Source organism: Pogoniulus pusillus, chromosome 5 (genome assembly GCF_015220805.1).
Source record: "Pogoniulus pusillus isolate bPogPus1 chromosome 5, bPogPus1.pri, whole genome shotgun sequence".
NCBI lineage: Eukaryota > Metazoa > Chordata > Aves > Piciformes > Lybiidae > Pogoniulus > Pogoniulus pusillus.
This window is the reverse complement of record NC_087268.1, coordinates 540,553-565,053: the sequence shown is the minus strand read 5'-3', so window position 1 is coordinate 565,053 and position 24,501 is coordinate 540,553. Positions and strand designations below refer to the sequence as shown.

The following is a 24,501-nucleotide window of genomic DNA, read 5'->3' as shown; positions in this document are numbered from 1 at the left end:
CAGCCCTGTGAGGAGAGGCTGAGGGAGCTAGGGGTGTGCAGCCTGCAGCAGAGGAGGCTCAGGGCAGAGCTCATTGCTGCCTGCAGCTGCCTGCAGGGAGGCTGTAGCCAGGTGGGGTTGGGCTCTGCTGCCAGGCAAGCAGCAACAGAACAAGGGGACACAGCCTCAAGCTGTGCCAGGGCAGGTCTAGGCTGGATGTTAGGAGGAAGTTGTTGGCAGAGAGAGTGATTGGCATTGGAATGGGCTGCCCAGGGAGGTGGTGGAGTGGCCATCCCTGGAGGTGTTGAAGCCAAGCCTGGCTGGGGCACTTAGTGCCATGGTCTGGTTGGTTGGGCAGGGCTGGGTGCTAGGTTGGGCTGGCTGAGCTTGGAGCTCTCTTCCAGCCTGGTTGATTCTATGATTCTATGTGCAATCAGGTCTGGAATGCCTCCAGGGACAGAGCCTTTGCAGCATCTTTGGGTATCCTGATCCAGTGCTCTGCACACTCAGAGGGAAATCTTTCCTGATGTTTACCTGGAGCTTACTGTCTTCCAGTTTGTGTTCCTTGCCTCTTGTCCTGTCACTGAATGCCACTGAGAAGAGTCTGGCTTCATCCTCATCCTGTTAAGAAGCGTCTAGAAGTCTGTCAGACAAAATGCAACTTGTAGCCATTTACAAATTTATGGATCACAGAATTGTCAGGGTTGGAAGGGACCTCAAGAATCATCTAGTTCCACACCCCCACACCACGCCCTTCCTTTGGCAGGGACCTTTTTACTACATCAGGTTGCCTGACATCCAGCCTGGCCTTAAAAACTTCTAGGGATCAGGCTTCCACCACCCTCCAGGGCAACCTGTTCCAGTGTTGACTGCCCTTATGGTGAAGAATTTCTTCCTAATGTCTGATCTAAATCTACCCTGCTCTAGCTTGGGTCCATTCCCCCTAGTCCTACCACTACTTGACACCCTAAAAAGTCCCTCACTAGCTTTCAGATACAGGAAGGACACTGTAAGGTCACCTTGGAGCCTTCTCCAAACTGAAAACCCCCAACTCTCATAGCCTGTCCCCATAGGAGAGGTGCTCTAACCCTTTGACCATCCTCGTGGCCCTTCTCTGATGCCTCCAACTAAGATATTTGGCCATTCTGGTGTTAATGTCATTTTCCTTCTTTTCATTTAATGATGTTAATTAAATTCTGCAGTGCATTGAAAATGTGAAGTGCTCTATGAATGTCAAGTATCAATGTTAGGGCAGTCCTGCTCAACAACTTCCTCCTCACAGCCACTCTGAACCTACCCACCTCCAGCTTTGCTCCATTCCCCCCACTCCTGCCACTCCCTCACAGCCTCAAAAGTCCCTCCCCAGATTTTTTGTAGTCCCCTTCAGATCCTGGCAGGCCACAAGAAGGTCACCTGGGAGCCTCCTCTGCTCCAGCCTGCACAGCCCCAACTCTTTCAGGCTGTGCTCACAGCAGAGCTGCTGCAGCCTCTGAGCATCCTCCTGGCCCTGCTCTGGAAACACTCCAGCATCTCCACAGCCCTCTTGTCCCAGGGGCTCCAGAGCTGGCTGCAGTACTGCAGGTGGGGTCTCAGCAGAGCACAGCAGAGGGGGAGAATCCCCTCCCTGGCCCTGCTGGCCACACTGCTCCTGCTGCAGCCCAGGCTCTGCTTGGCTTTCTGGGCTGCAAGTGCACACTGCTGGGTCATGTTGAGCTTCTCCTCCAGCAGCACCCCCAAGTCCCCAGGTGAGACTGTGACTGTGTGTTGCTGAGTAATAAATGACCTGGAAGCAGGATAAGGAAGTACAGAACCAGAGCAACTGGGATTGAATTTGATGACTTCCTAATCCTATCCCTTGTGCCTGCACTTATGGGGGCAAAAGAGAGCTGTGAGCCAGGTTATCTAATTGAGGATGCTCCTGTTCATGACAAGGGGGTTTGAATCGACGACTTGCACAAGTCTCTTCCAACCCCAAGTCATGCTACGATTCTATGTTTTAATTCTGGTGGATGCTGCACAGCAGGAACTCAGCACCATGGACAGGGCCAGAGCCAGCAAACCCAGGAGCTGTCCTGCCCCTTCCATTGGAGGGAACTTCCCCTAAGTGCTGGGGGCGAAATCCACAGTGCATTGTTGTTTAGAGCCTTGTTTCCTATCTGGGCTCTCAGAATTCACCAGGGGGAGAAAGGTTCCCCTCTCCCTCTACTCTGCCCTGGTGAGGCCACACTTGGAGTACTGTGTCCAATTCTGCACTCCCCAGTTCAGGAGAGACAGAAAACTACTGAAAAGAGTTCAGCAGAAGGCCACAGAAATGCTGAGGAGACTGAAGCACCTCTCTTAGGAGGAGAGGCTGAGAGACCTTGGGCTCTAGCCTGGAGAAGAGTAGACTGAGAGGGCATCTTACCAAAGCCTATCAATAGCTAAAGGGTAAAGGTCAAGAGGATGGACTTGTGCCCTACTATAGGACACTGAGCAATGGGCACAAACTAGAACACAGGAGATGCCATTTAAACATAAAGAAACATTTCTTCCATGGTGCCAGAACCATCATTGTCAAATCCAGCCAGCATTATCAAGTCCAACCATCTCCATCGAGTCCAACCATCATTGTCAAGTCCAACCAGCATCTGTTTGTGTGTTTTCTAGTTCCCTCCTTTCCACTCAGCAGCAGTACTGGAGACCTGCTGTGACAGTTCCAGGACACATTCTCACAGCAAAGAAACCTAAGTTAGTTTTACACCTACAGGGAAAAAATGGCTGGGTGGAGGGGGGTGGGGAGTGGAAAGATCTCAAACAACTGTAATGCTTTACACATCTTTAAAAGTAGACTTGGAGCTTAGAGAAAGCAACAGGATCAGCAAAGCTCTGGCTGGTCATTTAAGAGCTTAACTTCTAAGCCTGTGGAGTGGTCTGCGGTAATCTTTTACAAGGTCTTTCACAAGCAAACCACCCCACAGGCTACACTACAGCTTCACACAAGGCTGTGGATTTGGAGACAGCTTCTTGGGACACACAGCATTCAATTTTCCCAATAAAGCCTGCAACCTTTAGAGCCAGAGAGACTCAGATTTAATCCTAGGCTTCTCATGAACCCTCTGAAACATGACCTACCTCTTAAACTGCTCCCATGCCGCTTCTCTCCAATTAAGGAGAGATAGGCTGTAAAATGCCACATCCTGTACCCATTTGGCTTGGCAGATTTAAGGAGCCATTGTGGTAGAATCGAGGCAATGCCCTCAAGCCACCAAAGGCTAATCCATGATTCCTTTTTCTCCCCAGAATCATCCCAGAAGGAAACTCCTACCATCAGTTGCACAAGGCTGTTCTCCCCTTGAAGGGTTTCTGCAGTTTTATGTCTCTCATAGCTTGTGTTAGCTGTGCTCTGGCAGCTGTGGGGTGGTGCTTTCCCTGCCTGCCACAGCAAATGTCCCTTTTCAAGGACATTCTCATTCCTAATAGGTCAGAACTCTCCTTCTTAGTGGCCTGAGGAGTAAAAGCTCCAGGTAAAGCAAAGTCTCACCACCAACCTCCTCCTTCACTCCTTTCTGCAAGTGGTTATATGTGGCCTGGGTGGGAAAAAAGAATCTGCTGAGCTTGGATCAAAAGGGGCCACCACAGGATCACAGAGTCACAGAATTCCTTAGATGGCAAAGCCCTTCAAGCTCCTTGAGTCCAATCATGAGTTTCACACTGACAAGTCCCTGACCAAACCAAACCCCTCAGCACAACATCTCATCACTATGAATTGCTATGCTTGGAAAGGACCAGCCTGCATCCCAGCATCCTTCATCACCAGAGCATAGCCTCAAGCACCACATCCACTCTCCTCTTAAACACCTCCAGGGATGGCGACTCCACCACCTCCCTGAGCAGTCTTATGAGTGCTGAGTACAGGGGCATGAGCACCTCCCTCCTCCTGCTGGTCACACCATTGCTGATCCAGGCCAGGATGCTGTTGGCCTTCTTGGCCACTTGGGCACACTGCTAGCTCAAATGATGCTCAATGGAATGATGAACCTCCTGGGGATGACTCCTAGAAGCCATGGACAAACATTTCTTCTAGGTCACACCACAATCTTGGCCGAGCTGTGTAAAGTAGCTTGCTCTTGGTGTCAAAGAGAGGTCTGAACAGTCTCTTCATGATCCTTATTCACCATTTTCTTCCTTATTCCTGCTTTTCTTTTCCTAGGAGAATGTTTCCAGCCATGAGAGTGAAAATCACAGGCTTGGATCCCCACCAGCAGTATTATATTGCCATGGACATTGTGCCTGTAGATAACAAGAGATACAGGTAAGCTTTTTAGTTGCAGAAGAAAGAACCTTGCAATAACTTCCCATTGATGACAACCTAGGAACATGCCACTAAACACCATTGCAAAGGTATGCTGCAGGAGACCCTGCTGACACCAGCATGCTTCATTTGACCAGAACTGTGAGAGGCACAAACCCAGGCCATGTTGATTTACAGCAACATGCTTGATTTAACCAGAATGGTGAGACACAAAACCAGGGGCTGAAGATGCTCTGTTGTACTTCTAGATTGAAGTTTAGCCTGGAGAAAAGGAGGCTGAGGGGAACCTTCTTGCTCTTTATGCCTCCCTGAAAAGAGGTTGGAGTAAAGCACATTTTAGCACCTCCTAAATAACAAGTGAGAGGAAGAGAGGAAATAGCCTCAGTTTGCACCATGGGAGGTTTAGGTTGTATATTCATAGACTCAGTCAGAGTTGGAAGGGCCCACAAGGAGCAGCCAGTTCCAACTACCCTGCCATGCCCAGGGACACCCTACCCTAAAGCAGGCTGCCCACAGCCTCAGCCAGCCTGGCCTCAAACACCTCCAGCCATGGGGCCTCAACCACCTCCCTGGGCAACCCACTCCAGCCTCTCACCACTCTCCTGCTCAACAACTTCTTCCTCACAGCCACTCTCACTCTCCCCACCTCCAGCTTTGCTCCATTCCCCCCAGTCCAGTCCCTAGTCCCTGACAGCCTCAAAAGTCCCTCCCCAGATTTTTCGGAGCCCCCTTCAGCTGCTGGCAGGCCACAAGAAGGTCACCTGGGAGCCTCCTCTGCTCCAGCCTGCACAGCCCCAACTCTTTCAAGTCTGTGCTCACAGCAGAGCTGCTGCAGCCTCTCAGCATCCTCCTGGCCCTGCTCTGGACACACTCCAGCATCTCCACAGCCCTCTTGCAATGGGGGCTCCAGAGCTGGCTGCAGTACTGCAGGTGGGGTCTCAGCAGAGCACAGCAGAGGGGGAGAATCCCCTCCCTGGCCCTGCTGGCCACACTGCTGCTGCTGCAGCCCAGGCTCTGCTTGGCTTTCTGGGCTGCAAGTGCACACTGCTGGCTGCTGTTGAGCTTCTGGTGCAGCAGCATCCCCAAGTCCCTCTCCTCAGGGCTGCTCTCCAGCCACTCCCTGCCCAGCCTGCAGTTGTGCCTGGCATTTCAGAAAGAGAATTGTTTCCATACATTTCCCAGGCCCCTGCCCTGGCTTGCAGAGGGTTAAAGAGTTGAGAAGGCACATGTGGCACAGTTTTATAGGGAAAATAACTGCAAAGGTGGTTTTAATAAGGAATCAAGTCTGAACAAGTGGCTCAGGGGTGATCTGGCTTTCATTTAGAAGGTAGGAGGTTGCAGTAAAGCACATTCAGCCTTGACTGCAAATGAGGGCTTGGGGGGTATGCGGTAGGGTGGCAGGGGAGAGAGAGCCCTGGAAATGTGAGTGAGTGACGGTGGGTGAGTGGCAGCTTCCCTTAGTCATTTGCCCCTCCTCTTACAGGTATGTGTACCACAGCTCCAAGTGGATGGTGGCTGGCAATGCCGACTCCCCAGTGCCCCCAAGGGTTTACATCCACCCTGACTCGCTGGCTTCTGGAGACACCTGGATGAGGCAGGTGGTCAGCTTTGACAAACTCAAGCTGACCAACAATGAGCTTGATGATCAAGGCCACGTAAGTTAGAAGCTAAGCCTTGTGCCTGCTGCCTCGCTCCTCTCCAACTACAAAAGGTGCTGCTGCTGCTGCTGCTGCTTTGATGCTCCTCTGTCCTGCTGGGCACATGTGTCTGTAGCCACTCTTTAGAGTTAAGGAGGCTTTCCCCTTGCTTCATTACTTGCCCTCAAATGTTGGTTGAAGCTATGAAGCAATAAAGTCCTTCTCTCTCTGCCCATAGCACACTTTCTCTCTGCCCATAGCACACTTTCTCTCTGCCCATAGCACACTTTCTCTGCCCATAGCACACTTTCTCTGCCCATAGCATACTTTCTCTCTGCCCATAGCACACTTTCTCTGCCCATAGCACACTTTCTCTGCCCATAGCACACTTTCTCTGCCCATAGCATACTTTCTCTCTGCCCATAGCACACTTTCTCTGCCCATAGCACACTTTCTCTCTGCCCATAGCACACTTTCTCTGCCCATAGCATACTTTCTCTCTGCCCATAGCACACTTTCTCTGCCCATAGCACACTTTCTCTGCCCATAGCATACTTTCTCTCTGCCCATAGCACACTTTCTCTGCCCATAGCACTTTCTCTGCCCATAGCACACTTTCTCTGCCCATAGCACACTTTCTCTCTGCCCATAGCACACTTTCTCTGCCCATAGCATACTTTCTCTCTGCCCATAGCACACTTTCTCTCTGCCCATAGCACACTTTCTCTGCCCATAGCACACTTTCTCTCTGCCCATAGCACACTTTCTCTGCCCATAGCACACTTTCTCTCTGCCCATAGCACACTTTCTCTGCCCATAGCATACTTTCTCTCTGCCCATAGCATACTTTCTCTCTGCCCATAGCACACTTTCTCTCTGCCCATAGCACACTTTCTCTGCCCATAGCATACTTTCTCTCTGCCCATAGCACACTTTCTCTGCCCATAGCACACTTTCTCTGCCCATAGCACACTTTCTCTCATTCACACTAGTAAAAAAGGATCATTTTCTTCTCCTTACCCTTTTCTCCATCCATGTTTTTTTTAATACATTCAGATGTAGTGTAGAATATTTTGGGGGACACCCCCCTAAAGCCATTTTTCTTTCTCTTCAGATAATCCTGCACTCCATGCACAAGTACCAGCCCCGTGTTCACGTCATCCGCAAGGACTTCAGCAGCGACCTGTCTCCTACAAAGCCAGTTCCTTCAGGAGATGGGGTGAAAACCTTCAACTTCCCTGAGACTGTCTTCACCACAGTGACAGCCTACCAAAACCAACAGGTAAAGCTACGTGCATCCAGATTCCTTTTATGTTTGTACAAGTACTGCTGTGATTTTCTCTTAGTTAAGCATAAGGGGAAATCTTCCTTACTTAGAGGGTGCCAGAGCACTGGAACAGGCTGCCCCAAAGAGTTTCTGGAGCCTCCTTCTCTGAGACATTCATAAACCTGCCTAGGTGTGTTCTGCACAGCCTGAGCTAGGTGACTTTGCTCTAGCATTGAATCATAGAATCACAGAATCAGGCAGGGTTGGAAGGGACCACAAGGAGCAGCCAGTTCCAACTACCCTGCCATGCCCAGGGACACCCTACCCTAGAGCAGGCTGCACACAGCCTCAGCCAGCCTGGCCTCAAACACCTCCAGCCATGGGGCCTCAACCACCTCCCTGGGCAGCCCACTCCAGCCTCTCACCACTCTCCTGCTCAACAACTTCCTCCTCACAGCCACTCTCACTCTCCCCACCTCCAGCTTTGCTCCATTCCCCCCACTCCTGCCACTCCCTCACAGCCTCAAAAGTCCCTCCCCAGTTTTTTTGTAGCCCCCTTCAGATGCTGGCAGGCCACAAGAAGGTCCCCTGGGAGCCTCCTCTGCTCCAGCCTGCACAGCCCCAACTCTTTCAGTCTGTGCTCACAGCAGAGCTGCTGCAGCCCTCTGAGCATCCACCTCTGCCATGCTTTGAGTTCAGTGTATTCCTCTTCTTCATAGAATCATAGAAACAAACAGGTTGGAAAAGAGCTCCAAGCTCAGCCAGTCCAACCTAGCACCCAGCTCTGCCCAACCAACCAGACCATGGCACTAAGTGCCTCAGCCAGGCTTGGCTTCAACACCTCCAGGCACAGTGACTCCACCACCTCCCTGGGCAGCCCATTCCAATGCCAATCACTCTCTCTGCCAACAACTTCCTCCTAACATCCAGCCTAGACCTGCCCTGGCACAGCTTGAGGCTGTGTCCCCTTGTTCTGTTGCTGGGTGCCTGGCAGCAGAGCCCAACCCCACCTGGCTACAGCCTCTCTGCAGGTAGCTGCAGGCAGCAATGAGCTCTGCCCTGAGCCTCCTCTTCTCCAGGTCTACCCCCCCCCCCCCCCCCCAAATGCATGTTCTCCATCAACTTTTAACTGCAGAGCAGACTTGGAAGCATTGAGAAAGGAGAGGAAAGTCTGTCCTCCTCCTTCTGTGGCAGGACATGCAGCAGCTCCCTTGGTCTGCCTGGCTGAGGGAGGGACCTCAGTTAGGCATTGATTCTTTAAGCCACCTCGCTGCAAGCAAGACTTGAATTTCTTTCCCTCTTTTTGAACTCCAGATGCTTTGGTGCTTTGTCCTCCCACCCCACAACAGGAGGTTGAGCTTTTAAAATGTAAGCAAAGAGGATTCTGATGGGTGGGAGAGAACTTTGCACTAAAAAGAAACTCAACCCCCCCAGACCTGCCTGCATGCTCTCCAGTGGCTGTAAAACTTTGCCTTACTGGAAGAAGCATCTCTGGAAACAATTGTGAGCATATCCACCGTGGGGATTCCCTCTGCTGTAATTCCATCCTCCACAGAATGTATTTATCTCTGTGCTCACAAGTCCCAGGACAGCTGCAAAGTCAGGCCAGCGGAAATTAAGTTCACAAATTAAGCTGCTGCTAAAATGGGAGCTGCATTCCAGATCTGAGGTTAATAGCCTGAGTTAAGGGCTTGGTTCTGACAGAAGCAAAGCACCTGCAAATCCACTTCAGGTCAATCCGTATCCAACTTGTCCCTTTTGAGCAGTTCCTGTGAACAGGGCCACCAGTCTGATAGGATCTGGAGGTTTCTGTCTTTTCACTGCAGAGCCAGGGGCCTGTGCCAATGCAAGGCTGGCAGAGGGAAGGTCTTGTGCTCTGCCAGGTAGGGAACAGAATCATAGAATCAGAATCAGTCAAGGGTGGAAGGCACCACCAGCATCAGCCAGTTCCAACCCCCTGCCAGCAAAGAAGATGCCCCAAAAGCATTCAGTCTGCCTGTTGCCTGCCTTGTAGAGAGGAGGAGAAAGAAAACCAACTAACTAACTAACTAACTAAGTGTGTGTTTCCAGCCCAGGCAGTCTCTGAAGGCCCACCCAGGTGCTGAACAGAGAGAGCAGGACCCTGTGCGTGTGGCTGGCTCCCTATCTGCCATCTCTGAAGCCTGTGCCTTGTGCTTTGCTTGACCCTTTTTCTCCTGCACGTTGTTAGAAGGTCCATAAGTACATCCAGCTGCTGGATAGCCAAAAGGTTGAGTCTGGGACAACCCAGATACCAGTCAAACCGGAGCAATAGGCTTGCTTCCCAAACCACCTGGCTGTGGTTGTGAGGCACACAACCAGGCATGGATGAGTTACAACTCCTGGGCTTTGTTCTTGAGTCTGAGGTGTGTCTCTCCTTTGGGAGCAGCCTCTCAGCCCTGGTGCTGGGCCTGGTTTCCCAGTGCTGCTGCATTCCTACCCCTGCCACTGTCATTTGCAAAGCAGATCATCCTTTTCTAGATAAAGGCCTGAACAAAAGGTCAAATTTGATATATGTCTGGGGGAAATAATGTGTATCTTGTGTGTCCAGAGAGGGGCAGCCACGCTGGGAATGGCCTCAAGTTGTGCCAGGGGAAGTTTAGATGAGATATGAAGAAAGAAACCTTTACTGAAGCAGTGGTGAGGCACTGTGTGCTAGTTGGAGCCAAGCTGGGATATTCTGGTGAGAGGAATGAGATGCCAGGCTGTGCAAAGGAAGCAGTGGTGATGGCTGCTGCACTCATAGGCTTGCTGAGATGGGTAAGAACAGGAACACAAACATAGATAAGGGAGTCTCTCTCTGGGCTATTTGGGTTGCACTTCTCTCTCTAACCTGCCTGACTAATTCTTCTGCTTCCTAACCCCCCTGGCTGATTCTCCAAACTCATCCTTGAGCATAAGGCAAAGTCTGGGGTAAGGCAGAGGGGTGGGAAGGAGGTGGCAGGGTGGTTGGGAGCCCCTGCTGGGGACTCTGGTTTCTGGGAGGGCTGCTGTGTTTCTGTATCACTTTTTCACTTGTCTGTGTCTGTCTCTAGCTGTACAGATTGTCAATACCTGCTTGGGCATTGTGCTAAGCTGTACACAGAAAGCTTCAGCCTTCAATTTCCAGATCAACTGAGCCTAGCCTGGGGGATTTTCTTAAGAGCAGGGGGGCAGGGAACACCCAAACCATCCCACTTTGGAAGAAGCTGTCCAAAGAAGTGGTACAGAGAGCATCCCTGCAGCATTCAAAATATGTGTAGACATGGAGCTTTGGGATATGGTTTAGTGGACATGGTTAGCTGAGGGTTGGACTTGATGACCTGAGAAGTCTTTTCAAACCTTCTATGACTCTATGATTCTATGAATAAGTGTGAAAGATCATAGTAAAAGGGATTTGGGCAGTATCATAGAATCATAGAATCAACCAGGTTGGAAGAGACCTCCAGGCTCAGCCAGCCCAACCTAGCACCCAGCCCTGCCCAATCAACCAGACCATGGCACTAAGTGCCCCAGCCAGGCTTGGCTTCAACACCTCCAGGCACAGTGACTCCTATCATCAGTAATTTTCATTACTTCAAATAAAAACTGTAACTAAGAGATTGAATAGTTATCCTCTTTTTCTTTCTTTCTTTTTGCTTTGCAGATCACCAGATTAAAAATTGACAGAAATCCATTTGCTAAAGGGTTCAGAGACTCTGGGAGAAACAGGTAAGAGTAGCTTGGTTATTTTTCCCAGCTCATCTTCCCTCTCCTTTCCCTAATGAGTGCACAGAGCATGTGTCTAAAGCTCAGGAAGGTGTTTTGAGATCCTGGTTAATTCTGGCAGGAGAAGTTTGCTGCAGAGTAGCTCTTAGAGGAGTTAGAAAGCTGATTTGACTTTGCCCATACAGATCCAATGTGTAATGATGGCTTCCTTAGAGGATGCTCTCCAAGGCAGCCAGCTAGACTGACCTCACCTTGTCAGACATCTCCTCTAGCATTGCTCTCCTACCTCTGCCTGGATCCTGCAAACCCAAACCCTGAAAGCTGGCTGCTCATGAGCCAGCAGTGTGCTCTTGCAGCCCAGAAGGCAAATCACATCCTGGGCTGCATCAAAAGAAGTGTGTTCTGACTACCAGGTCAAGAGGGCTGATTCTGCCACTCTGCTCTGCAGAGTAGCTGGGGAGGGACTTTTGAGGCTGTCAGGGAGTGCCAGGACTGGGGGAATGGAGCAAAGCTGGAGGTGGAGAGAGTGAGAGTGGCTGTGAGGAGGAAGCTGTTGAGCAGGAGAGTGGTGAGAGGCTGGAGTGGGTTGCCCAGGGAGGTGGTTGAGGCCCCATGGCTGGAGGTGTTTGAGGCCAGGCTGGCTGAGGCTGTGTGCAGCCTGCTCTAGGGTAGGGTGTCCCTGGGCATGGCAGGGGGTTGGAACTGGCTGATCCTTGTGGTCCCTTCCAGCCCTGACTGATTCTGATTCTCTTCTACGTGGGGGAAGTAAAATGTGTGCTGAGTGCAAGATCTTGTTGTCTGCAGAGATGCAGCTGCACTGGAGGCTGAGCTTCAAACAGGGCCTGGTGCAGCTCCAGGTCCATGGTGGGCCAGATGAAGGTGGAAGGGATTAATAAGGTCCTAGCCCAGTCAATCTGAAAAGGTTGAGAATTACTGATCTTTGTAGCTCACTGATACAAGAAAGGGCAGGAAATTGCTACACAGGCTGCAGCTGCAGGGAGGGCTCAGTCCAGCTCTCCGCTGATGTAAAGAGGAATTAAAATCTTTAAGGTATTACACATCAAAGAGAACAGCCTGAGGCTCTAGGATGAAGAAAACAGGCAAAGGTATTTGCAAGCAGATATAGCAGTCAGGCGCCTGCCCCGCAAGCTGTGGTCTGGCTAAGGGTGCACAAATGTTGTCAACTGGTAGAGGACACTCTTACACTCAGCTGCTCCCTGCAAAGAGGACATGTGCATGGAATTACACACATTAAGTCCAAACAGGACTCTTTAGATGGGACTTAACTGTTCTGGTCGGCTCCTCTTTCCTGCTGACTTTCTAACCTCTGGAGCGAGGACTGTGACACTCTCTAGCTTCCCACACAGCCAGAACAACGTTGGGCATCAAGCTGTAGCTGCAAGTGGCCTCAGGTTGTGTCAGGGGAGGTTTAGGTTGGCTGTTAGGAGGAAGTTCTTTCCTGAGCAGGTGGTCAGGCACTGGCACAGGCTGCCCAGGGAGGTGGTGGAGTCACCATCCCTGGAGGTGTCTAAAAGGAGAGTGGATGTGGCACTGGAGGCTATGGTCTGGTGCTGAAGGATGCTGGGATGCAGGTTGGACTGGCTGATCCAGTCCACAGATCACTGGATGATCTGGAAGGTGTCCAGAGAAGGGCAGCAAGGCTGGTGAAAGGCCTGGAACACAAACCCTGTGAGGAGAGGCTGAAGGACCTGGGGGTGTGCAGCCTGCAGCAGAGGAGGCTCAGGGCAGAGCTCATTGCTGTCTGCAGCTACCTGAAGGGAGGTTGGAGCCAGGTGGGATTGGGCTCTGCTGCCAGGCAACCAGCAACAGAACAAGGGGACACAGTCTCAAGCTGTGGCAGGGGAGGTCTAGGCTGGATGTTAGGAGGAAGTTGTTGTCAGAGAGAGTGATTGGCATTGGAATGGGCTGCCCAGGGAGGTGGTGGAGTCACTGTGCCTGGAGGTGTTGAAGCAAAGCCTGGCTGGGGCACTTAGTGCCATGGTCTGGTTGACTGGGCAGGGCTGGGTGCTAGGTTGGACTTGATACATGGAACTCAGCTGGCCAAAAGTTTGGGTAGCAAGGGAGAAGATTTAGTGCCACAGAGCCTATTTTTGGAGAGTGAGCAAAGTCCATTTGATATTGTTCATAGGAGCTCCTTATCCAGGAAGAAGCCAGCCAGAAGGGACAACAGGCTGTGGATTCTCCTTCCCTGGAGACTTTCAAGGCCTGTCTGGATGCATTCCTCTGTGATCTGTGCTAGATTGTGTGGTCCTGCTATGGCAGGGGGGTTGGACTCGATGATCTCCTTGGGTCCCTTCCAACCCCTAACATCACAGAATCACAGTCACAGAATTCCTTAGATTGGGAAAGCCCTTCAAGCTTCTTGAGTCCAATCATGAGTTTCACACTGACAAGTCCTTGACTAACCCAAACCCCTCAGCACAACATCTCATCACTGTAAGTCACTATGCTTGGAAAGGACCACCAGGATCAGCCAGTCCAACCTGCATCCCAGCATCCTTCAGCACCAGAGCACAGCCTCAAGCACCACATCCACTCTCCTCTTAAACACCTCCAGGGATGGCAACTCCACCACCTCCCTGGGCAGCCCATTCCAGTGGTATGATATCCTGTGATCCTGTGATCCTGTGAAGGAAAAAGCCCTGAGCTGAAGGCAAGGAACAGTTCCTTTGCTTTCAGATGCAGGCAGTTGAGCTGAGCAACCATCGTTTGGGCTGTAAATGCTCTTTGGGCATTTGTCTAGGGTAAGAGATCCAGGAGGGCACTTGAAGCCAAGAGCTTTGCCTCCCCAGCGAGCAGTGAGAGGATGAGCTGGATGCTGCAGTGAAGCAGGAACAGGAGGTCAGCCATGTGGGATGGATTATGAAGGTGCACAGATAGCTCACACAGCTTTGTTTCATTTTCCCTTTAGGACAATGGAACCGTTTCAGTTATTGCTGATTATTAAAGCTTTATAGCACTCAGAATAAAAGAGTGAAGGAGAAAGAGGGAGGATTCTTGGATACCTTTTAAAGGGCTGGCCTTATTAAAATAAAGCTGGCACTGAGTCCCTCTTCTGGTACTTTTTTTAACTTCCTTCATAAAGATGGTGTGAGAGGGGAGGGTTTATGGCCTGGTAGGCAGCTTGAAGGCAATTTCTGAGTGCAGTCCTTTGGAAGAGAAAGAAGATGGCACAGAATAACCTTCAGCACACTTGGTAGCAGCAGGGCTCACCGAAGCCCAACACAAGTTACTGAGACTTCAGAAATGCTGAAAGCAGATCTCTTTTTCTCCTGTCAGCACTTACTGCTAGCCCAAAATGCCTTTTCATCGGTCAGATGGCATTTGTTTTCCCTGGTAGGGTCTGGAACACACACGGGAGAGTAGTTCTGCTGACTAGGAGAGAGCTAGCTTGCTGTCCTAATTGGAGGCTTGTAGTGTGGCTCTGGATGTGTTGGTGCCACACCAGCCTCATAAACCATTATGGTTGAGAGGGTTTCAGAGTCATCAGCAATGAAGACTCTTGATTCCCACCTCCTCACTTTAATACTCTCTTTATAAAACAGCAGTGTAAAAGAGAGAGAGAGAGAGAGAAATTGCAAGACTGGTGTGCTAGTTTGAGCCTAGCTGGGACTGGTGAGAGGAACGAGATGCCAGGCTGTGCAAAGGAAGCAGTGGTGATGGCTGCTGCACTCATAGGCTTGCTGGGATGGGTGAGAACAAGAACACAAACAGATAACAGAGTCTCTCTCTGTCTTTGAGGCTGCACTTCTCTCTGATTTAACCTGCTGTCTGTGTGACTAAGCCATCTGCTTCCTAACCCTCCTGGCCGACCCTCCAAGCTCACCTTAAGCGTGTGCTTGCTGTCTCATAGCTCACCAGAAGGATGGAAGGATGGGAAAGTTCCATAAGGATATGTTCTGGTTAGATGCTGTTTCAAAGGCTCAAACAGGATTGCTCTGCAGAAAGGAACAAAATCAAAGCAAACCTGTGGGGGAAAAAAGGATGCTCTGGTCCATAGGAGCCTGCACACGTGTGTAGGAGAATTGGACATGACTCTAAGCTCTGCCAGCAGGACGCTTTGAAAGGGTGTTTTATAGCGCACCTTCAGCACGTGCACACCTCTGGGAGAAGAAAGGACTCTTATTTGGGGCAGGAGGACCTGGCACACCAGGCAGGAACAGTACAGCCAAGCAGGACACTCAGTGCTGCCTTTTACCCTCTGCCAGCTCCCAGGCACAGTGAGAGTTTCAGCGAGCCTCTCTGTCCCCCAGGCTGTCCCTGTGGCAGACACAGAGCAGCTGGATGAGCGCAGCTGCGCCCTGCAGTCTGGTTCAGTATGCATTACTTGCCCTTAACCGCCAAGGCAGGGCTTCTCAAGGGCAGGTCCTGTTTCATTCTGCAACTTGCTGGGGGCGTTTTCTGTCCCCTTAGCGACCACAGAGCTCTGCCTTGGTTTCAGCCTGAGGATTGTTCCATGAGGGTGTAAGAAGGTACTGCTCTCTTCCCAGCACACAGATCTCGAGCACGTGTGACTTTCTCACACAAGGAGTAGAGAAAATGCTGGGGGGTGACAGCAGCAGTCCAAGACCTGATTTTGCACCCCGAGCCAAACTTTGCAGATGGGTTCAGATTCTGTGCTGCCTTCTTGTCTCTGAGCTCTGTGAGCTGGCACAGGCCACTGTATTAGCCAGATAGTTGTGCTGCAACGTGCTCAGCACTAGTGTGAGACTGCTATGCAGAGATGTCTTCTGTTTCTACTTCTAACAGCTTAGCAGCTAATAAACACCATGCAACAATCTCTCTTCTAAACCTCCTCCTAAAATACAGAGTTTGGTTTGCCAACTCCAATGTATTTAAAGCATCTGAGCTTCCGGGGAGACTTTGCAAAGTTAACTGAGTGAGTGAAGGCACTTGCAAACCCTGCACAACTGCAGGCTGGGTAGGGACTGCCTGGGAGCAGCCCTGAGCAGAGGGACTTGGGGGTGCTGCTGAACCAGAAGCTCAACAGGAGCCAGCAGTGTGCACTTGCAGCCCAGAAAGCCAAGCAGAGCCTGGGCTGCAGCAGCAGCAGTGTGGCCAGCAGGGCCAGGGAGGGGATTCTCCCCCTCTGCTCTGCTCTGCTGAGACCCCACCTGCAGTACTGCAGCCAGCTCTGGAGCCCCCATTCCAAGAGGAATGTGGAGATGCTGGAGTGTGTCCAGAGCAGGGCCAGGAGGATGCTCAGAGGCTGCAGCAGCTCTGCTGTGAGCACAGCCTGAAAGAGTTGGGGCTGTGCAGGCTGGAGCAGAGGAGGCTCCCAGGTGACCTTCTTGTGGCCTGCCAGCAGCTGAAGGGGGCTCCAAAAAATCTGGGGAGGGACTTTTGAGGCTGTGAGGGAGTGGCAGGAGTGGGGGGAATGGAGCAAAGCTGGAGGTGGGCAGAGTGAGAGTGGCTGTGAGGAGGAAGTTGTTGAGCAGGAGAGTGGTGAGAGGCTGGAGTGGGTTGCCCAGGGAGGTGGTTGAGGCCCCATGGCTGGAGGTGTTTGAGGCCAGGCTGGCTGAGGCTGTGTGCAGCCTGCTCTAGGGTAGGGTGTCCCTGGGCATGGCAGGGGGGTTGGAACTGGCTGCTCCTTGTGGTCCCTTCCAGCCCTGACTGTGTGATTCTGTGAATATCCAACCTAAGCCTCCTCTGGTGCAAACTGAGGCTATTTCCTCTCTGCCTGTCACTTGCTATTTAGAAGACACCAAAACTTATCTCTCTGCAGCCCCCTTCTATGGTTCTGTGGCTCTGTGACTGACACTCTGCTCCTGTTCTGCTCCCCTGTGCAGGACAGGGCTGGAGGCCATTATGGAGACCTATGCGTTCTGGAGGCCCCCCGTGCGCACTCTCACCTTCGAGGACTTCACCACCATGCAGAAGCAGCAAGGTGAGCACACAAAGGGCATGCCAAGAGCTGTATAACAAGCATGGGAAGAGGCTGCAAGATCAGCAACATGCTCTGCTGTGTGGCTAGCAGCCAGGGTGGGGATGTCACACACCTTGTTGACCTTCCGGCTGCTATGAAGGCAGAGGGAGGATGGATAGGAACAGTGGACAGGCTGTGCCTTGTGCTATGCAGCAGAGCAAATTCACCTCCCTGCTGTCTCCAGTGCAGCTAGAGTCTTAAGAGCTAGAAGGAAACACAGGAAGGAGCACAGGATTAGGTGAACAGGCACGAGTTAGGCATGAAGAGAACACAGAGGGGGAAAAAGAGAGCACAAGATGCAAGAAGGTTCTTCTGAGTTGCAACTGCAACAGACGTAGGCAGGAGCTATGGTGGGGAAGGGCTGAACACTTGTCCAGCCTGGGCACACAACTGCTCAGTGGTGTGAGAAGGCAGGTACAGAGGCTGCTCTCCAGGAACATTCAAGCTCTTGCAGTGCCCATAGTCAAGCAGAGTTCAGGCTCACAGTCCTAGGTGTAGGTGTGTAAGTGCCAGTTAAATCCCTCCTGTGGGAAGAAGATGCACAGCCTATTGATGTGAGCTGAGGGACCTGGGACTTTTCATCCTGGAGAAGAGAAGCCTGAGAGGGGATTTGATCAATGTTTATCAGTATCTGAGGGCTGCCAGGAGGGGGGGACAGGCTCTGCTCACTGCTCCCTGGCATAGGACAAGCAGCAATGGGTGTAAGCTGCAGCACAGGAGGTGCTGCCTCAACACAAGGGGGAACTTCTTTGCTGGAAGGGTCCCAGAGCACTGGCACAGGCTGCCCAGAGAGGCTGTGGGGTCTGCTTCTCTGGAGCCTTTCCAGGCCTGTCTGGATGTGTTCCTCTGGGATCTGTGTTAGGACTGTCCTGCTCTGGCAGGGGGTTGGATAGGTTGGACTGGATGATCTTGGAGGTCTCTTCTAACCTGGTTGATCCTATGATTCTATGACTTGATGTTCTCCTTGGGTCCCTTCCAACCCCTAGCATGCTGTGAGTCTGTGAAGCCTCTCTCCTAAGCAGCTTGGTACCACAGAGCAGTTTGCCTCCAACATCTGCTCAACGATTTTCACTCTCTCCTGGTTGAAATGCTTTTAGGCCAGGGGCACAGTCTGCTTCAGACAGACATTTGGGAAACCACTTGCTCCTTGCTTTCAGTTACAGCCCAGCCTAGGTGATGCCTCCTTCTGCTCCCCACCCACACTGCAGCAAGCAAAAGTGCTCACCTCCTCTTTTCCTGAGGAGGAAAGGCTGAGGGAATGCTCCAGGCACATTATTCTCCATTTACACTTTGTGTTTGCTGTTTGTGTGTGGCAAGACAAGGAGAAGGAGGTCTATGTCCTCTGCAAGCTTTTGGAGGCCAGACAGGTGACTCCACTCGGGCTCCTGCTGCCTGGGTTTGAAAACTCGGGGGCCCTGCTGGAGGAACTTTCTGTTTGCATGAGTCTGGGGAGGAATTACTGAGCAGGCCAAGTGTTTTCCACTTGTTCATGCTGTATCTTTTCATAGCTGCTGCCCTTTACATCTCTCATTTGCTAAGTAGGGCTTTCATCTCTAGTTTCAGGCTGTGTTACTTCTTCTTTTAAGGGACAGGACTTCCCCATTCACTTCATTACAGCTATTCCTAGTTTAAAACCACAGACCAGTGGGAAAAAAAGAGGAATGAGGGCAACTTGGTGCTTTTTTTGTTGATCCCAATACACATACAATAAAAGATACAATCCTGCCATACATTTAAAGATGACCTCTACAAGGTCAAACAACCAAACCCAAGTGCTCTGTGTAGAGGAGTCTCCAGCCTCTCACACCTGAGCTTCACATCATCCCAAAACTTGCCTCTGGAACCTCCAGCCACCTGTGCATGACAGGGTCTCCTCCAGAGGGAGGAAAGGGAGCCCTCACTGCTCTCTACAACTCTTTACAACTCCCAAAAAGGGAGGTTGTAGTGAGGTGGGAGATGTCCTCAAGTTGTGCCAAGGGAGATTTAGGCTGGATATTAGGAAAAAAGTCTTTATTGAAAGAGAGGTCAGGCATTGGAAGAGTCTGCTGAGGGGGAGTGGTGGAGTCACCATCCCCAGAGGTGTTCAAAACACATGTAGGCATGATACTTGGGGCCAGACTTGATGGTGGTGTTGGATTGAGGGTTGGACTTGATATTCATAGAGGTCCTTTCCAACCAAAACGGTTCTGTTATTCCATGCCTCTAGCACCAGAGGAGAATCAGGAGATCCAGTGCAGGAATCTGGCCATCTGTTCCCTAACCCAGATCCCTGTCAGCACCCCAGAGTCCAGGTCACTTGCTAAATAACGTTTCTGATGGCACAGCCTGGAGGAGGACAGGCAGCTCACCTGGCAGCTGTCTCAGTCTCCCTGCATGTGGTCTTCCCTTGACCACCCAGCACCCCTTGAGCATGGGACAGAGCTTTTGCACAAGCCTGGGGGATCACGTTGAGGGGCAGTTGTGGTGGGTTAAAGGAGGGATTCAGTAGTGTTTTCATCACCAACCTAAATAGAAACAGCCTCTTCTTCTGGTCTTGGTGGCCAAAGCAGTCTGCCTCCTCTGTTTCACCCCTTTTGGGGCTCCAATGCCTCTCCTCCCCTCTCCTGCCATTGGTTATCAGATAACAGCCTAGTGGCAGGTCCAGCTACTGCTGACATGGGAAGGTAATATTAGGAAAGGAAAATATTACATGTATTTTTAGCTTGTTTTAATATAGTTTGGCAGCTGAAAACCAGGAAGCAAGCCAGTACCTTGTGACCAGCCAGCTCTGTACAGACCACTGCAGACCACTAGGTTTAGTGCTACCCTCGACTCAAGTTGTGGCCACAAGTTGGTCTCAAAACCTCCACACAAAACAGTGCTCTCCAGCATCCCTTTTAGCCATGAGAAACAACCTCAAGATAGCAAATCTTATTACTGACATTGCCTGCATCATACTGATCACCTTCCCAGGGCTTGCTGTTCTCTGGGATAGGTGCAATGCCGAGCTACAGGCACATTCTGGTTTAATTTCTGGTTGCTGGGACAGCTTCCAATGGCCAGCACCAGTACAGTGGTCTGGAGACTTTGGAATTACTGGCAAAAAGATTAAGCAGTGCTGAGGTGACTATAGTAGACCTTTGAGTGCCTAGTGACAAGACAAAGGGCAATGGACACAAAGTGTAAAGCTAAGGAAAAGCTTTTTCCTTTTGAAGGTGGCAGAGGACTGGAACAGGCTGCCCAGAGATCATAGAATCATGGAAACAGAATCAACCAGGTTCTTCCACCAGTCATGGCAGTGACAGAAAATGCTTCCCAGGTGCCCTGTTAAAGGGACAGACAGCTAAGATAACTTCTAACACTCTGTGGTGTTTGTGTCATCCTAAGCAGATAAAGAACAGTTAAGCATAGCATAGAAGCATTTATGCTTGTGAATAGAGAACATAACCAACTGAGAATCATAGCCATAGAATCAACAGGGTTTGAAGAGACCTCCAAGCTCAACCAGTCCAACCTAGCACCCAGCCCTGGCCAATCAACCAGACCATGGCACTAAGTGCCCCAGCCAAGCTTGGCTCCAACACCTCCAGGTTGGGTTAAATTGTAGGTCAATTAACCAGCATGGTGCACTTGCAGCCCAGAAGGACAACCAGAGCCTGGGCTGCAGCAGCAGCAGTGTGGCCAGCAGGGCCAGGGAGGGGATTCTCCCCCTCTGCTCTGCTCTGCTGAGACCCCACCTGCAGTACTGCAGCCAGCTCTGGAGCCCCCATTCCAAGAGAAATGTGGAGATGCTGGAGTGTGTCCAGAGCAGGGCCAGGAGGATGCTGAGAGGCTGCAGCAGCTCTGCTGTGAGCACAGACTGAAAGAGTTGGGGCTGTGCAGGCTGGAGCAGAGGAGGCTCCCAGGTGACCTTCTTGTGGCCTGCCGGCAGCTGAAGGGGGCTACAAAAAAACTGGGGAGGGACTTTTGAGGCTGTGAGGGAGTGGCAGGAGTGGGGGGAATGGAGCAAAGCTGGAGGTGGGGAGAGTGAGAGTGGCTGTGAGGAGGAAGTTGTTGAGCAGGAGAGTGGTGAGAGGCTGGAGTTGCTCAGGGAGGTGGTTGAGGCCCCATGGCTGGAGGTGTTTGAGGCCAGGCTGGCTAAGGCTGTGTGCAGCCTGCTCTAGGGTAGGGTGTCCCTGGGCATGGCAGGGGGTTGGAACTGCCTGCTCCTTGTGCTCCCTTCCAGCCCTGCCTGATTCTATGTTTCTGTGATGCTATGTGTCATTTGCAAGAGAGATCCCAGAACATTTTCCATGCACAAATGCTTCAGGCCCCCTTGGCACTAGTCCTCTCCCCTCTGGCTCTCTGTTGCCAGAACGTTCTCTTGGCTAATAGTGGTTGCTGGTAGATGAGTTTTCCATCTGTACTGCATGGTTAAAAGTTCTCTTACGTGGCCTGTCCTGTGTAGAAGAGATCCTTGCTGCCAGGATGCCCTGGTATAGAATCACAGATTCATAGAATCACTGCCCAGCCTGCAGTTGTGCTTGGCATTGCCTCCACCCTGCTGCAGGACCCTGCACTTGGTCTTGTTGAACCTCCTGAGCTTGGCTTGTGCCCACCTCTGCAGCCTGTGCAGCCCCCTCTGGATGGATCCCTGCCCTCCAGCCTGGCTGCTGCACCACACAGCTTGGTGTCAGCAGCAAACTTGCTGAGGCTGCACTCAGTGCCTCTGTCCATGGCACCCACACAGATGTTGAGCAAGACTGGTCCCAGGACTGATCCCTGAGGGACTCCACTTGTCCCTGGCCTCCACTTGGCCATGGAGCCATTGACAGCCACTCTTTGGGTGCAGCCATCAAGCTGAATGCTTTAAGAATACTCCACCTCCCCTCATTTTAAGACTCACCAGGCCTGTGGATTTGGTGTGCTTGAGACTGCAGTCTGCTCTGAAATTGTCCTTAAGAGGCAAGCTCAGTCCTAGGTAAAAGCAACACCAAGGTCTAGCAGGAGCATACATAGAGAGAACAACATTACCATGACTTGGAAAGACAAAAGTGACAGGAAGGAAGGAGTAGTCAGAAGCTACTAGAGATGAAGTTTTAATGACAGCCCTTATTGGTACCCAGATGAGAAGCTGTAGTTTCTTCCCTTGTCCTTGTGGGTAAAGATGCTTGGCACTGGTGCACAGCCAAAATTTCCAGAGAGTGTCTCAAGAGGGAATGCTGGCATGGAAAAGGTTTGCCCTTAGATCCTACCCTCTCCACAGAGTTTCTCCCTGTCCCTCCATGAATCCATTCTTCTTTTTTCTACCTCTCTTCTTGCTTTTCAGTCCAGCTTTCTTCCACTAATCATTCTCCAATTCTCCTCTTTGGAAATCATAGAATCATAGAACCAATCAGGTTGGAAGAGAGCTCCAAGCTCAGCCAGTCCAACCTAGGACCCAGCCCTGCCCAATCAACCAGACCATGGCACTAAGTGCCCCAGCCAGGCTTGGCTTCAACACCTCCAGCCACAGCGACTCCACCACCTCCCTGGGCAGCCCATTCCAATGCCAATCACTCTCTCTGCCAACAACTTCCTCCTAACATCCAGCCTAGACCTCCCCTGGCACAGCTTGAGGCTGTGTCCCCTTCTTCTGCTGCTGGGTGTCTGGCAGCAGAGCCCAACCCCACCTGGCTACAGCCTCCCTGCAGGGAGCTGCAGACAGCAATGAACTCTGCCCTGAGCCTCCTCTGCTGCAGGCTGCACACCCCCAGCTCCCTCAGCCTCTCCTCACAGGGCTGTGCTCCAGGCCCCTCCCCAGCCTTGCTGCCCTTCTCTGGACATGTTACAAGCAGGGGCCAAATGCAACCTGGGCTTCTGTGAAGTTACCATTTGGACCGTGGTTGTTACAAAGCCAACCAAATACCCCTAGGGATGGCAGCAAGCCCAGCAAGTGCACCCACACCATACCAGTCTCCAATGCACAGATGTGGATGTCATTTTCATGGGAGGCTTCAAATACAAACCAATCTACTTAAACTGATACACAAGGTCAAGTTTGGGTCTAAAATCACACTTAAGCAAGAACAAAATGGATCCCTCAATAATTCCCCTCTCTTCCTTTTCTCTTCCTGCTGATCCCCCTGGAAATTGTTGCCAACACCAATAGCATTTAACAAGGAAGCCAAAGCATCTCTCACCTCCACACTTGTCACAGTTCCAAAGTGATGAGTTACTATTGTGTCCAGCCCCCAGAAAAACATTTTTGGCTCTGCATGCATCAGTCCCACATATCTTAGCATGTCACAGTTGTATAAAATATGTTCCTGACTTCAAACCCCCTTCCTCTGTATCTCAACCCTGCTCAGCATGGCAGATCATAGCATCACAGAGCAGTTAAGGCTGGGAAAGACCACTAATGGCAGTGTCTGTCCACACAGACCTAGCATTAATGTCCAGGGCTTAGGCAAGCACTGGTGACATCCTGAAAGGAGCCTGCTCTCTCTGCAGGCATAGAATAGAATCACAGAATCAGTCAGGGCTGGAAGGGACCACAAGGAGCAGCCAGTGCCAACCCCCTGCCATGGCCAGGGACACCCTACCCTAGAGCAGGCTGCACACAGCCTCAGCCAGCCTGGCCTCAAACACCTCCAGCCATGGGGCCTCAACATATATCGTTCAGAGCAGAGTAGAGCTGTTGCCTTATGAGGTAAGGAGGCTGACAGGGGCCTTGTTTGTTTCCCATTCTGCTTAGATGTGTAAAGATTATTCTGCAAATGAGCAAGAGCTTCAGGCTCCTGTGCTGTGCTCTGTGCTCAAGCGCAGTGTCTCCTCTTGTTTGTGGCTGCCATTAGATGCAAAATGCTCTTGAGACTCCTGGGCTGCAGCAGCAGCAGTGTGGCCAGCAGGGCCAGGGAGGGGATTCTCCCCCTCTGCTGTGCTCTGCTGAGACCCCACCTGCAGTACTGCAGCCAGCTCTGGAGCCCCCATTGCAAGAGGGCTGTGGAGATGCTGGAGTGTGTCCAGAGCAGGGCCAGGAGGATGCTCAGAGGCTGTAGCAGCTCTGCTGGGAGCACAGACTGAAAGAGTTGGGGCTGTGCAGGCTGGAGCAGAGGAGGCTCCCAGGTGACCTTCTTGTGGCCTGCCAGCATCTGCAGGGGGCTACAAAAAATCTGGGGAGGGACTTTTGAGGCTGTGAGGGAGTGGCAGGAGTGGGGGGAATGGAGCAAAGCTGGAGGTGGGGAGAGTGAGAGTGGCTGTGAGGAGGCTGTCCCCAGCCTGTAGTGCTGCTTGGGGTTGTTGTGGCTAAAGTGCTGACCTTGCACTTAGCCTTGTTCAGTCTCATCCCACTGGCTTCTGCAACCCATCCAGCCTGTCAAAGTCCCTCTGCAGGGCTCTCCTACCCTCCAACAGATCAATAAATCATGTTTGATAACAAAGCATGTTTGCAGTGAGGCTGTGCAGCTCACTGACTGGTAAACTTCTCCTGCAGACCAGAAGAGAGCAGAAAAGACTTTTTTAAAACCTTTTTCCCCCCTCAAAACAAAATAAGCCCCAACTAGGCTGGATAAACACACCTGGACAAGGCAGATCCCTTGGCTGATGCAGCAGTGCTCCCTTGAAGCTTTTCCTGTTGCCTTGGATTGCTCTGTGGTGAGTTTGCTTCCCTGTTTCACTTTAAAAGGGAGGAAAGCCTCAGTTGGAAAGCAAAGCTGTAGCAGAAAAGCAAGAGGAA

The 24,501-nt window shown here is 51.5% G+C and overlaps 1 protein-coding gene across 2 annotated transcripts in view; it reads left to right on the top strand.

The window, feature by feature from the left end:
• The window catches only part of TBX15 (T-box transcription factor 15), a 71,519-nt gene that overhangs the window by 45,719 nt on the left and 1,299 nt on the right, over positions 1–24,501 (top strand). For both annotated transcript variants that reach the window (XM_064143958.1, XM_064143957.1), the window contains 5 exons: positions 4,169–4,270; positions 5,754–5,925; positions 7,022–7,189; positions 10,818–10,882; positions 16,690–16,787. In XM_064143958.1, coding sequence (XP_064000028.1) covers positions 4,169–4,270; positions 5,754–5,925; positions 7,022–7,189; positions 10,818–10,882; positions 16,690–16,787 — 605 coding nt within the window. The remainder of the gene's footprint in view (positions 1–4,168; positions 4,271–5,753; positions 5,926–7,021; positions 7,190–10,817; positions 10,883–16,689; positions 16,788–24,501) is intronic.